Genomic DNA, 19,183 nt, shown 5'->3' on the forward strand with positions numbered 1-19,183 from the left:
ATATTTCTTGATGCTTCTATATTGGAGCGGAGTCTTGAGGTGGGTAGAATATAGTTGTGCATTAATTGGCTGTTGATTGATGGTGTTGACTTCTTAATGTGTAGTGCCTCGCAGACGTCAAGCCGCCTGCTATCGCTGTATCTATCGATGATTTCTGTGTTGTTTACTAGGATTTCTCTGGCAATGGTTTGGTTGTGGGAAGAGATTATATGTTCCTTAAAGGAGCCCTGTTGCTTATGCATCGTTAAACACCTAGAAAGAGATGTTGTTGTCTTGCCTATATACTGTTTTTTTTTGGAGCTTACAGTCCCCAAGAGGGCATTTGAAGGCATAGACAACGTTGGTCTCTTTTAAAGCGTTCTGCTTTGTGTCTGGAGAGTTTCTCATGAGTAGGCTGGCCGTTTTTCTGGTTTTATAGTAAATCGTCAGATGTATCCTCTGATTTTTGTCTGTAGGGATAACGTTTCTATTAACAATATCTTTCAGGACCCTTTCCTCCGTTTTATGAGCTGAGGAAAAGAAGTTCCTGTAAAATAGTCTAATAGGGGGTATAGGTGTTGTGTTAGTTGTCTCTTCAGAGGTTGCATGGCGTTTCAGTTTCCTTCTTATGATTTCTTCGACGAAACCATTGGAGAAGCCGTTGTTGACTAGGACCTGCCTTACCCTACAGAGTTCTTCGTCGACTTGCTTCCATTCTGAGCTGTGGCTGAGAGCACGGTCGACATAAGCGTTAACAACACTCCTCTTGTACCTGTCTGGGCAGTCGCTGTTGGCATTTAGGCACATTCCTATGTTCGTTTCCTTAGTGTAGACTGCAGTGTGGAAACCTCCGCTCTTTTCCATGACTGTTACATCTAGAAAGGGCAGCTTCCCATCCTTTTCCATCTCGTAAGTGAAACGCAGCACGGAACTCTGCTCAAATGCCTCCTTCAGCTCCTGCAGATGTCTGGCATCAGGTACTGTGGTGTTTGTGTGTTAATGAGGAAGTCTTGGTTGTAGGGTTGATGTAAAGTCATGACTTGGTTACTGACTTTAATACTTAATATGATTACAAGACTAGTAGCTACCAAGCTTGGCTGGCGTCCTGTACGCTCTCCATTGTTTACCTCCCTCTCTGGCGTCTCAGCCGCCGCACATAGAAAACGGATGGTACCATTTTCTGTGAACATGACATCCCTCCTTTTCTTTAAAAAGAATGAATACAGGATGTCTACCATGCGTGTAGCACAAAGCATAGTTATTGACACAAAGTAAGTTATTAACATATCAAGAGATACTGCATACATTTAACATTAATTAAGCACACAAAGAATTTAAACAACTTAATCTTTTCCACAAAGGATTTCAATGTTAAAAATACATATGCAATGTTAAACAAACATGAAAGAAACAGTAATACAAAGTTACAAAATATTGAATGAGATATCTGCATTATTCAAACAATATTAAATTTAGTTTAGCATAATAAGTAAATACTTTTCATTACATAGGAACACAATTAATCATCAAATCGTGAAGGGCGTTTAACATGACGTTTAGGACGAGAGTCCTTAAATACAATAATATCCCTTGATGAATTGTTTATTGAGTTATAACTCATTTTTTCTTTTTCTTTTGCACGACTTTGCACTTCATCATTTTCTACACTAGTTGGAATCACTTTGAAATAAGCCATATTACGTGTTATACTATGATCTCTATTACTAGCTGTTACCATAGTTCCTTTTACACTAATCACTTTATATGGTTTTGTGTCATACAGCATATCTAGCTTTCCCTCTTTTTTCTTTTTAACGAGAACAGCATCTCCAACCTTTATGAATTGTTCCTTTGCACGTTGATCATGAGCAATTTTCATGTTGTCCTTGGCTAGTGCATCCTTCTGAGCGAGACGTTTATCCGTTACCTCGGCTGGCATGACGGGTAGTGCGATTCTCATAGGACGTCCAAATAAAAGTTCACCAGGTGACTAGCCCAGTGTTCCATGCGGTGTTGCACGGTAGTTCCTGAGAAAAGCATACATAGCTTGTTTCCAGGATCATCCTTCGGCATGAGCACAGTGTACCGCTTTCATGAGAGGTTGCATGAATCTCTCAACTTCTCCATTTGCTTGAGGATGTAGTGGCATCACACGGCGGTGTTTGAATCCAATATGCTCAGAGAAGTTGACGAAGTCTTGTCCATTGAATGGCGGTCCATTGTCTGTCTTGACAACTTCAGGAATGCCAAAGTTTGAAAAGATCTTGTCGAGTTTCGGGATGACGGCCTTTGCAGATGTGGAATTGATGATTTCTACTTCTGGATAACGTGAGTGATCATCAATGACTACCATCAAGTACTCTCCAGTTGGTAGCGGTCCGCAGAAGTCCATCGATACTTCCGTCCATGGTGCAGCAGGTAGTGGTGAAGGTTGTAGAGGTGTTGGTCTTGAAGTATCCACTGCAGCTTGGCAAGGGACACAGGCATCATGCATATCCTTTGCTTGACGATCAATGCCAGGAAACCACACCTTTTCTCGTAGCAACTGTTTGGTCCTAACAAGACCTTGATGTCCTTGATGTGCAAGCTTCAGAGCACGTTGCTGGAGAACAGCTGGAATAACGATACGAGTACCTCGCAGCACAGTGTCGCGTTGTTGCGTAACACTTAATTCTGTCTGGATGCGTTCAAGTGCTTTGAATGCATCTTGGTCAACTCCTGAGGGTGGGATGCGTGGAAACTTTTTCTTAGTCAATGCATCCACTGTTGCTTGCAGAGTTGGGTCCTCTAGGGTTGCAGTACGGATTTCATCAAGAGTAAGAGCCTTAGGGACTGCATCACAGGTTACAGAGTGTACATATTCCTCGGCAACTTGCTGATGCTTGGTGATGGTGAAACTGTTTGCAGGATGTCGACTGATGTAATCAGCGGGATTGCCTGCACCCGGCTTGTATTTCACCGTAAAGTTGTATGGTTGCAGACGAAGAGCCCATCTCTCAATGCGAGCTGGTGGTTTGGACTTTGGATTATTGAAGATGGTCTCCAACGGTTTGTGGTCAGTGACCATCGTGGTGAAGGGCGCACCAAGCAGATACACATTGAAGTGTTCACAGCCCCATACAAGAGCAAGAGCTTCCTTCTCTGTCTGACTGTATCGTTGCTCAACATCTGTGAGAGAACGGCTGGCGTAGGCAATTACTACTCTGGAATCTGGTTGACCAGGTTTGTGTTGGGCTAAAACAGCACCTAATCCAACAGGACTAGCATCCACCGTTAACTCAGTGTCCATTGATGGATCAAAGTATGCAGCAGACGCATTCTCTACTAGTGCATCTTTCACAGCATCAAATGCATTTTGCTCGATATCGCTCCAGTACCATGATGCATTTTTCTTCAGGAGCTCACGTAGAGGCTTCGTAATGGTAGCAAAATCTGGAATGAAGCGAGAACAGTAGTTTGCCATTCCCAGAAAACTATGTACTTCAGTGGACGTTGAAGGAGGTGCAGCATTCTTGATATCTGCAACTTTCTTAGGATCTGGAGACAGACCTTTGTCACTAAGTACATGTCCAAAGAATTCAATTTTATGTTGATTGAACTCACACTTTGCTCGGCTTAGCGTCAAATTCTTTTCTCGTAAGCGTTGCAATGTTGCACGAAGAGCTTTGTCGTGTTCAGCTTGGGTACGGCCATAAACAATGATGTCATCAGACATGTTGTCAGCATTAGGTATGTCTTGCAATACCTGGCTGATGATGTGCTGGAATACCTCGGCAGCACTGTTAATACCAAAACTCAGGCGCTTGTACCTATACAGTCCTCGATGTGTCGTAAACGTTGTGATGAAGCGACTCTCATCATCAAGTTCAAGCTGATGATAGCCCTTGTTTAAATCTAACTTGCTGAATACAGTTGCACCATTCAAGCGGTAGATCATATCATCTACAGTGGGTGTAGGATGGCGTTCACGCATTATTGCCTTGTTGGGAACACGCATGTCCACACAAATGCGTATCTCATCTGGATTCTTCGGCTTTGGTGGAGTGACAATTGGGCTTACCCATGGTGTTGGGCCTGTTACTGGTTCAATGATATCTAGTTCCATCAGCCTATCCAGTTCGGCATCGACTTTCTTGCGAGTATGGAATGGTTGTCGGCGATGTGGTTGGGCAACTGGAATTACATCTGGGTTGATATGCAGATGTACTTTGCTATCAGTATAACAACCTATGGATTTAAATCGATCAGAAAATTCAGCAACAATACCATCAACATTGTTTGCAGATTCCACTGCTACAGCATTAGAAAGCTGAAGTAGCCCCAATTTGGTTGAAGTCTTGTAACTGAGTAAAGACTCCTTTGCATTCCTAACAACATGGAATGTAGTAGTGAGCATTGCACTCTTTGACTTAATCTCTGCAGTGAAAGTTCCAATCACTGGCAAGGCTACCTTTGAAGCATAGGCAGTGGCTTTGCCATTATAGTTTTCTAGCTTTGGGAACTGTTTTTTAAATTTTTTATAGTGGCACTCAGCAATGGTGTCAATGTTTGATCCAGTGTCAATGAGAACTTTGAGACAAATACCAGCAATGTATACACATGTCTCTGGGTTGTTTGGAAGATCATTCCATTCTGTGATTGCTTGTACTCCATAAGTATAATCACATTCACTGTCATCTGAGACTGGTTGTAATGAAATGTTGTCTTGTACATTATTAACATTCTGGATATGAGGTGCAATATTGTGTTTACCACCTCGACCCCTATGACCTGATCCTCGTACAGTGCTTTTATTCATTGACTGGTTTCTTTAGTGCTGAACGACACATAGCACCAAAATGACCTAGTTTTCCACACTCATAGCACTTCTTACCTTGAGCAGGACAAACATTACCTTGGTGTGGGTAGTCTCCTCCACAATTGTAACATTTATTGTTGACACCCTCTGATGTGGGTCGTTGTGACTGCTTGAGCCTTGTTCCTTGACCCCAGTTGTGACGTGGTTCTCGACTAAATTTACTGTTAGGTTTGGCATATCTTCTTTGATTACGATGTCCTCCCTGAACTTTACATACCTCATCACTGTTAGTAACAGTTTCAGAACCGTTATTAGCACTGCACTCCATGACACGAGCATCACGTGCAGCATCTTCCATTCGACGAGCAATATCCAGTATCTTGGTAAGAGAACTTTCATCATCAACAAGTTCTAGAGCTCTTCGACGGAGACGTGTAGATGTGCATGTTTCAATTATTTGCTGTTTGATTTCTTTGTCAACATCAGCAAACTCACAATGGGCTGCTAAACCCTGCAGACGTGTGTGGTATTGATCCACAGTTTCATTAGAGAGTTGTTTTGCTCTCCTGAAATGCATAATTTCCATAGCAGTATTTTGCCTTGGTTTGAAATGCTCTGTTAGTTTGGCTTTGGCAGTGTCATAATCTTTGGCACCACCAGTGTCTTTCAGTGTATCAAAGATGTCACAAACTCTATCACCTGCATAATGAAGTAGAAAGGCACGCTTTCTTTCAGCACTTTTGATGTCAGAAACTATCAACAAATTTTCAAACCTTTTAAGCCATTTGACCCACCTCTGTGACAGGTTTGTCTGATCACAGTCAGGATCAAATGCAGGAAACTGAGGTATATTTGCCATTTTTTACTGAATAAATGTGAACTTATCACTTAAATGTTCCTCAGAATATTAAACACTTACTGCGCTGTATATGTTAGTCAAGAATTCACTGTAATTACTTTAATTTTGCAAAGCACACAAGCATTTTTAAGCAAAAGTTCACAACAGTGCACAATATAGCAGCAACTGACTTCTTACCTAGCCCTTGTGTACATGTGTTGTTCCTACTCACAGCAGCAGCACAGCAGTTTGTACAGCAGTTGGTACAGCAGCAGTTGGTTCAGTGTGATGAATTTTGTAGCACGAAGCGTCGTTTCGTAACCAAAACATCAGGTTTTGTACACATCAAAGCGTCGTTTCGTACATAACGTCGGCAGATTCCTCAGTACACAGTTTCTTCAGCACAGCTTGGGTAGCACACAGCTTGGGTAGCACATAGTTTGGGTAGCACACAGCTTGGGTAGCACACAGCATAGGTTAGCACACAGCATCGGTTAGCATACAGCATCGGGTATGGCGCTCACAGCTTCTCTTTCTCCTCCAGGCAGCATGCTTCTCCCTTGTGTTTGAAACTGAACAAATACCTGCGTTCACAGTTCATCCTCGTCGCCAATGTGGTGTTTGTGTGTTACTGAGGAAGTCTTGGTTGTAGGGTTGATGTAAAGTCATGATTTGGTTACTGACTTTAAAACTTAATATGATTACATGACTAGTAGCTACCAAGCTTGGCTGGCGTCCTGTACGCTCTCCATTGTTTACCTCCCTCTCTGGCGTCTCAGCCGCCGCACATAGAAAACGGATGGTACCATTTTCTGTGAACATGACAGGACTTTTTGCTCGATGGTACCCATGTAGAAGTTTGCAAACAGGACACCTAGGGGAGAACCCATGGCGACCCCATCTACTTGCTTATACATCTGCCCATCCGGGCTCAAGAAGGGTGCCTCTTTAATACAAGCTTGGAGTAGTTTCCTTAGAATATTTTCTGGTATGTCAAGAGGAGTACAGGCCGGATCACGATACACTCTGTCGGCTATCATCCCGATTGTCTCGTCCACAGGTACGTTGGGAAACAGTGATTCTACGTCCAACGAGGCTCTTATCCCTGTGGCCCGTGTGCCCCGCAGTAAGTCAACAAATTCCTTTGGAGACTTCAGGCTGACGGCGCAAGGGACATAAGGAGTCAGCAGGCCGTTGAGTCACTTCGCCAGTCTGTACGTGGGTGTGGGTATCTGGCTAATGATTGGCCGAAGTGGGTTTCCAGGCTTGTGTGTCTTGACATTTCCAGACGCATATCCAGGTTTATATTCCCCAATAATCTTTCGCAGGTGGAGTCCGGATTTCTTGGCGTTCACAGTTTCGATCAGTTTGTTGACCTTTGCTTTCAATTCGGCTGTAGTGTCCTTCGCTACCCTTTGGAATTTAGTTTGGTCAGAGAGTATGAGGTTCATTTTCGCCAGATATTCATCTTTTTTAAGAATGACGTATATTGGCGACTTGTCACCTCTCCTGACAACTAACTCCTTGTTCTCACGAAGGCTTTTAGCTGCCGCTTTGAGCTCAGGGGACAGTATGGTGCTTCTGTAATTGCCTCGATTCTTTCCTCCTTCCGCAATAAGTTCTGCTTGTAAGGTATCTTTGGCAGTGACCTTCTTTTGTGTCTCGAGGTCGAATATGTCGTCCAACAGAATTTCCAACTCCACTTTCCGGGCCATCTCACTCGGTCTGGACATAACATGACAGTTTATACCCAGATTTAGGAGAGTGACTTGGTCCTCAGTGAGGTTAATTCCTGCAAGGTTCAGGAAGCCATCTCTTGGTCGTGGAATTGCCATAGGTCCTCTATATAACGTTGTTAGTTTCTTGATAATCCTTGTTTCAGTGCTGAGGTGATGTCGGTCTGTGAGGATGTCGAGGTGTTGTTCTATGCGGGTACGGAGACTTTCGTCGATGTTGCTATTTCTCCATTCGTTTGTAGCATGAAGTAGTTGCGTTTCGTTGTCTTTGATTTCATTTTCTGCCTTGTATATCTGATCACGAATCAGATCCTGGCGATATTTTATCGTGAAGGCTTGATTCCTTGCTGCTGGGTCGTGCGTTTTAATATTAGTATATTTTGGTAGCAGTCTTTCCTGTAGACATATATTATTAAATATGACCGAAAAAGTAAGATTAATAATTCTAACACGAATTTTCTCTATCTTTCGTACGTTTCTTTTCACTGTTGGTAGTAATTCAAAAATCAATTCTCCAAAATTCATTTTTATTTCTAGTCTGACGTGACACTTGAGCGCGTTTTGTAAAACTTATTACATTTTCAAAGACTTTACTTTACACATCCGTCCTGCTGACTCCTTATGTCTACACTAAGGAAACGAACATAGGAATGTGCCTAAATGCCAACAGCGACTGCCCAGACAGGTACAAGAGGAGTGTTGTTAACGCTTATGTCGACCGTGCTCTCAGCCACAGCTCAGAATGGAAGCAAGTCGACGAAGAACTCTGTAGGGTAAGGCAGGTCCTAGTCAACAACGGCTTCTCCAATGGTTTCGTCGAAGAAATCATAAGAAGGAAAGTGAAACACCATGCAACCTCTGAAGAGACAACTAACACAACACCTATACCCCCTATTAGACTATTTTACAGGAACTTCTTTTCCACAGCTCATAAAACGGAGGAAAGGGTCCTGAAAGATATTGTTAATAGAAACGTTATCCCTACAGACAAAAATCAGAGGATACAACTGACGATTTACTATAAAACCAGAAAAACGGCCAGCCTACTCATGAGAAACTCTCCAGACACAAAGCAGAACGCTTTAAAAGACACCAACGTCGTCTATGCCTTCAAATGCCCTCTTGGGGACTGTAAGCTCCAAAAAACCCAGTATATAGGCAAGACAACAACATCTCTTTCTAGGCGTTTAACGATGCATAAGCAACAGGGCTCCATTAAGGAACATATAATCTCTTCCCACAACCAAACCATCGCCAGAGAAATCCTTGTAAACAACACAGAAATCATCGATAGATACAGTGATAGCAGGCGGCTTGACGTCTGCGAGGCACTAGAAGTCAACACCAGCAATCAACAGCCAATTAATGCACAACTATATTCTACCCACCTCAAGACTCCGCTCCAATATAGAAGCATCAAGAAATATGGACCAATAGGCTTTCTACAATCACTTCCATTCAATACCCATTGTTTCGTGTTCTGTCTTGTGTTTATGAATTTAATACCCTATTAATACCACCTCACCCCATCCACCTCACTCAAATGTAGATATAAACAAATCGAAGATGTGTAAGTTCTATTCAGTTGTGTATGTGTAAACTAAAGTCTTGGAAAATGTAATAAGTTTTACGAAATTCGCTCAAGTGTCGCGTCAGACTAGAAATAAAAATGAATTTTGGAGAATTGATTTTTGATTTACAGTGAAAAGAAACGTACGAAAGATCGAGGAAATTCGTGTTAGAATTATTAATCTTACTTTTTCGGTCATATTTAATAATATATGTCTACAGGAAAAACTGCTACCAAAATATACTAATATATATATATATATATATATATATATATATATATATATATATATATATATATATATATATATATATATATACATATATATATATATATATATACATATATATATATATATATATACATATATATATATATATGCATATATATATATATATATATATATATATATATATATATATATATATATATATATATATATATATATATATATATATATTATATATATATATATATATATATATATATATGCATTATATATATATACATATATAATATATATATATATATATATATATATATATATATATATATATATATATATATATATATATATATATATATATATATATATATATATATATATATATATATATATATATATATATATATATATATATATATATATATATATATACATAAATGGAAATGTTCGTTTGTTCAAAATCGATAATCTCCGAAAGTTCTTCACCGATTGCTTTGAAATTTTCACAGAATGTTCCATTTGCATCCGGCCAAGTTTTATATACATACTATATAGATGTCACGTCTGTGACGGAGAAAAACATGTTATTTTTTAAACTGTTTTTTCATGTATTTTTCATGTGTGGGAAATCTTCGAAACCTCTTTACCGATTGCTTTGTAATTTTGACACAACGTTGCATTCGAATAGGCGCCTGTTTTTCTATACCTACTTCATACATGCCTCACCTGTGACAGGAAAATACATTTTTTTTTTTTGAAATAGCACCCTCTGTTGGACGTTCTATTCGAATACATGAATAATTTTTTATACATTCTATCTAGATGTCACACCTGTAACAGGTAAAACATGCTTTAAAAGAACAGCACCATCTCTTGCATTTAATAGCAACACTTGTTATGCAAACTATGTTACGATTCCATTTCAATGTTTCTGATTGCTTTGACAAATTGAATTTTCATAGATTTCGATTTATTTTCATTTTGATAAAATTATTTTGTTTGACATTTTGTTGGAATTGAGTTGCGTTGCTTACCATACCGTTCATTTCGTAAGTATAAGTAGAGATGCCACATCTTTGACAGGTAAAAACATTCTTATTTTAAGACACAGCGCCATCTGTTGCACGTAAGAGCAACACCCCCTATACTAAATATTTTACAATTCCATTTCAATGTTTCTGATTTTATTGACAAATTGAATTTTCATAGATTTCAATTTATTTTCATTTTGATTAAATTATTTTGTGTGACATTGTGTTGGAATTGGGCTGTGTTGTTTACCATACCGTTCATTTTGTGAGTATACGAATAGATGCCACACCTGTGACAGGTAAAAACATGTTTTTTTTTTAAACAGCGCCATCTGTTGCACGTAGGAGCAACACACTGCTATAATAAATATGTTATGATTCTATTTCACTGTTCCAGATTTCATTGATAAATGGAATTTACATAGATTTCGATTCATTTTCATTTTGATTTAATTATAGTGAGTGACATTGAATTGGAATTGAGCTGTGTTGTTTACCGTACTGTTCATTTCCTGAGAATAGTTTGTTTTGAATTTTTTCATTGTTTTTCTTTTCGTTTTTTAACTGTTTTTGCTATATTTTATTGATGGAAACATCAGATCATTTGAGAATGCCTCGGACGAGGGAGTGGGGAATGGTAGGGAAGATGAGGGGATGGGAGTGGGGAATGGTAGGGGAGGACGATTGGATGGGAGTGGGGAATGGTAGGGGAGGACAAGAGGACGGGAGAGTGGGCGATGGTGGGGGAGGACGAGGGGACGGTGGAGTGGGGAATGGATAGGAGGACGATGGGACGCTGGCGTGGGGGATGGTAGGGAGGTCAAAGGGATGGGGAGGGAGGGGGTTATTAGTGGGGAGGACAAGGGGACGTGGTGGGTGGAATGGTGGGAGAGGACTAGGAGACAGGGGAAGGTTGGTGTGGCTCAGCCACGCACATGCGCTGCTGAGCCACAGCAGCGCATGGCTGGGTACAGCTAGTGTGTGTGTATATATATATATATATATATATATATATATATATATATATATATATATATATATATATATATATATATATATATATATATATATATATATATATATATATATATATGCGAACAAGCCTGAATGGTCCCCAGGACAATATGCAACTGAACGAGTTGCATATTGCAACTTAGTTATATATATATATATATATATATATATATATATATATATATATATATATATATATATATATATATATATATATATATATATATGCAAACAAGCCTGAATGGTCCCCAGGACAATATGCAACTGAAAACTCACACCCAAGAAGTGACTCGAACCCATACTCCCAGGAGCAACGCAACTGGTATGTACAAGACGCCTTAATCCACTTGACCATCACGACCGGACATAATGAGGTGATAGCCGAGGCTATTTGAACCACCCCACCGCCGGCACTCGGATAGACTCGTTCAGCTATGCCCAAGATTACTATCCGAGTGCCGGCGGTGGGGTGGTTCAAATAGCCTCGGCTATCACCTCATTATGTCCAGTCGTGATGGTCAAGTGGATTAAGGCGTCTTGTACATACCAATTGCGTTGCTCCTGGGAGTATGGGTTCGAGTCACTTCTGGGGTGTGAGTTTTCAGTTATATATATACATATATATATGTATATATATATATATATATATATATATATATATATATATATATATATATATATATATATATATATATATATATATATATATATATATTTGTTCTAATTTGAATATGAAATAACTGGAGCAATATTTTTCTACAGTTGAAACAATGAACATCAATTGAAGGAAACATTACAATGGTCTAATATTGGCAGGGTGACAACGGCCAAGGACTGTGCTGACCTGTACCGCCAGGGAGAGAGGCTGGATGGCGTCTACTTCATCAAACCTGACAGGTAATAGTATATCATCCAAACAATAGCAGGTTAACCATCCAGGTCGTGCCAAGTTAATTATCCAGGTTGTGCCAGGTTAACTATCCAGGTCGGGCCAGGTCAACCATCCAAGTTTAGTGAGATCAACCATGCAGGTCGACAATCCAGGTCATGTTAGGTCGACAGTACAGGCCGTGTCAGGTCGACAGTATAGGCCGTGTCAGGTTGACAGTACAGGCCGTGTCAGGTTGACAGTAAAGGTCGACAGTTCAGGTCATGCCAGATATACAATGCAGGTCATGCCAAGTCATCCATCCAGGTCATCCATCAAGGTCGTGCTAGGCCAACAATCAGTATCATGCCAGGTCAGTCATCAAGTTTGCGCCAGTTCAATCATTGAGGTCGTACCTGGTCATCCGTCAAGGTCGTGCTAGGCCAACAATCAATATCATCCCAGAAAACATAAAACGTTGTTTGACGTTTTTATTTGGTCTCAGAAAGGTGACTCTGTAACTATTTATATTAAGACGTCTTTTTAACATCAAATATGTGTGTGTGTGTTTTTTGTGAATGTATTCACCTAGTTGTATTTGTGGGGGATGTGCTCTGCTCTTTCGGCCTGCCTCTCAACTCTCAATCAATCAACTGTTAATAACTACCAACTATTTTTTTCCCCGCACTCACACACATACCCCCAGGAAGCAGCCTGTAACAGCTATCTAACTCCCAGGTACCTATGTACTGCTGGATAACAGGCGCCTCAGGGTGAAAGATAATTATCATTTTATTTCTGCCATCACCAGGGATCGAACCCGGACCCTTGGATTACGAGTACAGAGCGCTGTCCACTCAGCTATTAGGCCCCTCTCCTGATGTGTGTGCGTGTACTTACATAATTGTACTTACCTAATTTTGCTTGTGGGGGTTGAGCTCTGGCTCTTTGGTCCCGCCTCTCAACCGTCAATCAACAGGTGTACAGGTTCCTGAGCCTATTGGGCTCTATCATATCTACACTTGAAGCTGTGTATGGAGTCAGCCTCCACCACATCCCTTCCTAATGCATTCCATTTGTCTACTACTCTGACACTGAAAAATTCTTTCTAACGTCTCTATGGCTCATTTGAGCACTCAATTTCCACCTGTGTCCCCTAGTGCGTGTGCCCCTTGTGTTAAAAAGTCTGTCTTTATCTACCCTATCAATTCCTCTGAGAATCTTGTATGTGGTGATCAGGTCCCCTCTAACTCTTCTGTCTCCCAGTGACATGATGTTAATTCCCGTAGTCTCTCCTCGTAGCTCATACCCCTCAGTTCTGGTTCTAGTCTGGTGGCAAACCATTGAACCTTTTCCAGTTTAGTCTTATGCTTGACTAGATATGGACTCCATGCTGGAGCCGCATACTCCAGGATTGGTCTGACATATGTGGTATATAATGTTTTGAGAGATTCTTTACACAAGTTTCTAAAGGCCGTTCTCATGTTAGCCAACCTGGCATATGCCGCTCATGTTATCCTCCTGATATGAGCTTCAGGGGACATGTGTGGCGTGATATCAACCCCTAGGTCTTTCTCTCTCTCTGACTCTTGCAGGATTTCATCTCCCAAACTATACCTTGTATCTGGTCTCCTGCTCCCTACACCTATCTTCATTACATAACATTTGCGTGGGTTTAACTCTAACAAGCATTTGTTCGACTATTCCTGCAGCTTGTCCAGGTCTTCCTGAAGCCTCAAGCTGTCCTCCTCTGTCTTAATCCTTCTCATAAGTTTGGCGTCGTCAGCAAACATTGAAAGGAATGAGTCTATACCCTCTGGGAGATCATTTTGAGCCCTACAGAACCCTGTAGGACTCCACTGGTGACTTCACGCCAATCTGAGGTCTCACCCCTGACTGTAACTCTCTGCTTCCTATTGCTTAGATTCTCCCTTATCCACTGGAGCGCCCTGCCAGTTACTCCTGCCTGTTTTTCCAGCTTATGCATCAGCCTTATATGGGGTACTGTGTCAAAGGCTTTCCGACAGTCCAAATAAATGTAGTCCGCAGATGTATGGATCTGTTTGTGTACTCACCAAATTGTACTCACCTATTTGTGCTTGTGGGGTTTGAGCTCTGGCTCTTTAGTCCCGCCTCTCAACCAGGGGACGTGTGTGTGTGTGTGTGTGTGTGTGTGTGTGTGTGTGTGTGTGTGTGTGTGTGTGTGTGTGTGTGTGTGTGTGTGTGTGTGTGTGTGTGTGTGTGTGTGTGTAGTCACCTAGTTGCATTCACCAAGTTGTCCTTTTGGGGGTTGAGCTCTGCTCCTTTGGCCCGCCTCTCAACTGTCACTAACTACTACTATTTTTTTAACACACACACACACACACACTCAGGAAGTAGCCCATAACAGCTGTCTAACTCCCGGGCACCTATTTACTGCTAGGTAACATGGGTATAATTGTGAAAAAAACGAAATTACGTGCCCAGCGTGCTGTCCACTCAGCCACCAATGCCCTTCGATGTGTGTGTGTGTGTGTGTGTGTGTACTCACCTAGTTGTGTTTGCAGGGGTTGAGCTCTGGCTCTTTGGTCCCGCCTCTCAACCGTCAATCAACAGGTGTACAGATTCCTGAGCCTATTGGGCTCTATCATATCTACACTTGAAACTGTGTATGGAGTCAGCCTCCACCACATCACCCCCTAATGCATTCCATTTGTCATGGGAGACCAAATTTGCCGAAATCATGGGCAATTTCGAACTCTTCCAAGGCCTTGTGCGTGTTCCCCTTGTGTTAAATAGACTGTCTTTATCTACCCTATCAATTCCCTTCAGAATCTTGATTGTGGTGATCATGTCCCCCCTTACTCCTCTGTCTTTAATTCCCGTGAGGTTTAATTCCCGCGAAGTGAGGTTTAATTCCCGTAGTCTCTCCTCATAGCTCATACCTCTCAGCTCGGGTACTAGTCTGGTGGCAAACCTTTGAACCTTTTCCAGTTTAGTCTTATCCTTGACTAGATATGGACTCCATGCTGGGGCTGCATACTCCAGGATTGGCCTGACATATGTGGTATACAAAGTTCTGAATGATTCTTTACACAAGTTTCTGAATGTCGTTCGTATGTTGGCCAGCCTGGCATATGCCGCTGATGTTATCCGCTTGATATCTGCTGCAGGAGACAGGTCTGGCGTGATATCAAACCCCAAGTCTTTTTCCTTCTCTGACTCCTGAAGAATTTCCTCTCCCAGATGATACCTTGTATCTGGCCTCCTGCTCCCTACACCTATCTTCATTACATTACATTTGGTTGGGATAAACTCTAACAATCATTGGTTAGACCATTCCTTCAGCTTGTCTAGGTCTTCTTGAAGCCTCAAACAGTCCTCTTCTGTTTTAATCCTTCTCATAATTTTAGCATCGTCCGCAAACATTGAGAGAAATGAATCGATACCCTCCGGGAGATCATTTACATATATCAGAAACAAGATAGGACCGAGTACAGAGCCCTGTGGGACTCCACTGGTGACTTCACGCCAATCGGAGGTCTCACTCCCTCACCGTAATTCTCTGCTTCCTATTGCTTATGTACTCCCTTATCCACTGGAGCACCTTACCAGCTACACCTACCTGTCTCTCCAGCTTATGTGCCAGCCTCTTATGCGGTACTGTGTCAAAGGCTTTCCGACAATCCAAGAAAATGCAGTCCGCCCAGCCCTCTCTTTCTTGCTTAATGTTTGTCACCTGATCGTAGAATTCTATCAAGCCTGTAAGGCAAGATTTACCCTCCCTGAACCCATGTTGGTGATTTGTCACGAAGTCCCTTCTCTCCAGATGTGTTACCAGGTTTTTTCTCACGATCTTATCCATCACCTTGCATGGTATACAAGTCAAGGACACTGGCCTGTAGTTCAGTGCCTCTTGCCTGTCACCCTTTTTGTATATTGGGACCACATTCGCCGTCTTCCATATTTCTTGTAGGTCTCCCGTCTCCAGTGACTTACTATACACTATGGAGAGTGGCAAGCAAAGTGCCTCTGCACACTCTTTCAGTATCCATGGTGAGATCCCATCTGGACCAACAGCCTTTCTAACATCCAGATCCATCAGGTGTCTCTTGACCTCCTCTCTCGTAATTTCGAACTCTTCCAAGGCCGCCTGGTTTACCTCCCTTTCTCCTTGCACAGTGACCTCACCTTGTTCTATTGTGAAGACCTCCTGGAACCTCTTGTTGAGTTCTTCACACACCTCTCTGTCATTCTCTGTATACCTGTCCTCGCCTGTTCGAAGTTTCAATACCTGTTCTTTCACTGTTGTTTTCCTTCTGATGTGACTGTGGAGTAGCTTTGGTTCGGTCTTGGCTTTGTTTGCTATATCATTTTCAAAACTTTTCTCTGCTTCTCTTCTCACCCTGACGTACTCATTCCTAGTTCTCTGGTATCTCTCTCTGCTTTCTGGTGTTCTGTTATTCCGGAAGTTCCTCCACGCCCTTTTGTTCAGTTTCTTCGCTTCCATACATGCCCTATTATACCATTGATTCTTCTGTTGCTTCTCGGATTTTTCCCTTTGGGCCGGGATGAACCTGTTTACTGCCTCCTGACACTTTTGGGTAACATAGTCCATCATACCCTGTACAGACTTATCTCTGAGGTCTGTGTTCCAAGGTATTTCACTTAGGAAACTTCTCATCTGTTCATAATTCCCCTTTCAGTATGCCAGCCTTTTGATTCCTAGTTCTTTTTTGGGGGAGATAAGTCCTAGCTCTACCAGGTACTCAAAGTTCAATACACTGTGGTCACTCATTTCCAAGGGCGCTTCCATCTTAACTTCCCTTATATCCCACTCATTTAGGGTAAATATCAAATCAAGCATTGCTGGTTCATCTTCTCCTCTCATTCTTCTTGGTTCTTTGATGTGCTTGCTTAGAAAGTTTCTTGTTGCCACGTCCAGCAGCTTAGCTCTCCATGTTTCTGGTCCTCCATGCGGGTCTCTGTTCTTCCAATCTATCTTTCCATGGTTGAAGTCTCCCATAATAAGTAGTCCAGATCCATTCCTGCTAGCAACAGAAGCTGCCCTTTCTATTATGTTAATGGTGGCCATGTTGTTTCTATCATATTCCTGTCTAGGTCTTCTGTCATTTGGTGGTGGATTATATATGACTACGACTATAATTTTTTTCCCTCCATTTGTTATGGTACCTGCTATGTAGTCACTGAAACCTTCACAGCCCTGAATATCCATCTCCTCAAAATCCCAGCCTTTTCTTACCAGCAGAGCTACACCACCCCCACCTCTTCCTTCCCTCTCTTTCCTCATAACATAATAGTCCTGTGGGAACACTGCGTTTGTTATCGTTTTCGTGAGCTTTGTTTCTGTGAGGGCTATTTTGTCTGGGTTTTCCTCTAGTACCCGTTCTCCAAGCTCATTTGCTATATTTGTAATTCCATCTATGTTAGTGTACATTGCTTTGTGGCTCACTTTCTTCTGTCCCTTCTCAAATCGCCTCCTTGGTGAGTGTTCTGCTGGTGTGGGAGGCTGTTTCATGGGTGTGAGGACCTATGAGGTGGATAACAGGGTCTCAGAGGATACTGGGATGAGGGGCGGGGATCTATTGAAGGGGGAGGGCCAGGGAGGGTATGGGGTGAAAGGGGAGGGAGGACGGGAAGGAAAGGGGGGGGAGGGAGGACTCGGGAGGAGGGGAGGGGTAGAAGGGTGGGGATTGGGTGTGGGGGGAGGGAGATTTGGCTGATCATTTGAGTGGGGGCAGGGAGGGTTTGGGGTAGGGGGTTTTTTTATGCAGAGGAGGGTGGCGGGGTTGTCCTCCCTTCTGGTATTACTGGGTAGCTGGTTGTGGGTTCCCCCCTCGCCTCTGGGGGTGTTGTGTTGGGAGCTGTGACTTCCTGGTTTTCCCCTCTCGCCCTGCGCCTCTTCCTTGTTTCTGCCGCCACGGCTCTCTCCTCCCTTGTCATGTCTCTCTGGAGGAATACATTTTTGAATTTTCCCACGTTTTTTAGGGAGCTCTTCCTTGATAGGATCTTCTCCTTTGTGCTCTCATTTGCAAACACTATCTTTATCATTCGGTCTCGGTCTTTGTTGTACCAACCTAGCCTGAAAACCTTCTCAATGCTTTGCTCAGCCCCTTCCATGTCTAGTGCCTTTAGTACTTCATTCACTGCTGCTTTGTCCTATTCATTCCACTCTGTCCTATTAGAGACTTCCTGATCTTTAATACCCACAGCAACCACTGATCTGTTCCTTTTCAGCAGTTGGCTAGTGGAGTGTGCCGCCTCCTGTGAGGTGGCTGCTTTCATGGCCACCTCCATCACTGCAGTCATTACTTCAGTATTTTTTTGTAGTATTTCCGCAAATGTTGCTTTTATTGTGGCATTCTCATCCAAAAAACTATTACCACCTTCTCCCTGGATAGTTTTCTGAGTCTCAGCCTCGATACCATTCTCTTTGAGGGCTCTAATCTCCTTCTTTGCTGCTGTCAGCTCTCTTTTCAGGTTGCTTATTTCGTTCTTCATTTCCTGCATCATTTCTTGCATCTCACTCTTGATGTCCTCCAGAAACTGGGCGAACATTTCCTTCATTTCGTCACCTTGACTCTTCCCTGTTCCCCTGGTACCTCTGGCTGCCATGCTTGCCCCTGTTCCTATAGTTGTGCCGTAATAGGATTTGTCAGGAGGGCAGAGCGGGATGGGGGAGGGAGAGAGAGAGGAAGAGAGAGAGAAAGAGAGAGAGAGAAAGGGAGTGATAAAGGGAGAGATAAATGGGTGGGTGGGGGCGATCCGACCCTTCCACTGAAGTGAGAAGAAAGTAGAATACGAGGAGATGGAGAGAGAGGCGGGAGGGAGAGAGAGAGGGAGAGAGAGGAGAGGGAGAGAGATGGAGAGGGAGAGAGGGGGGGAGGTGTGTGTGTGTGTGTATGTGTGTATGTGTGTGTGTGTGTATGTGTGTGTGTGTGTGTGAGTGTATGTGTGTGTGTGTGTGTGTGTGTGTGTGTGTGTGTGTGTGTGTGTGTGTGTGTGTATGTGTGTGTGTGTGTGTGTGTGTGTGGGCAGAGAGGGAGGGGGAAGGAAAGAGAGGGAGGTAGGGAGAGAGAGAGAGAGAGAGAGGGGGGGTGGAGAGGCAGAGAGAGTGGGAGAG

General features: G+C 42.4%; 1 protein-coding gene across 2 annotated transcripts in view; it reads left to right on the forward strand.

Annotated features, from left to right (window-relative positions):
• LOC138351627 (angiopoietin-2-like) overlaps positions 1-19,183 on the forward strand; it is a 289,479-nt gene that overhangs the window by 105,989 nt on the left and 164,307 nt on the right. For both annotated transcript variants that reach the window (XM_069303625.1, XM_069303624.1), the window contains exon 4: positions 12,009-12,089. In XM_069303625.1, the coding sequence (XP_069159726.1) occupies positions 12,009-12,089 (81 nt within the window). The remainder of the gene's footprint in view (positions 1-12,008; positions 12,090-19,183) is intronic.

This window comes from Procambarus clarkii, chromosome 50 (genome assembly GCF_040958095.1).
Source record: "Procambarus clarkii isolate CNS0578487 chromosome 50, FALCON_Pclarkii_2.0, whole genome shotgun sequence".
Lineage (NCBI taxonomy): Eukaryota > Metazoa > Arthropoda > Malacostraca > Decapoda > Cambaridae > Procambarus > Procambarus clarkii.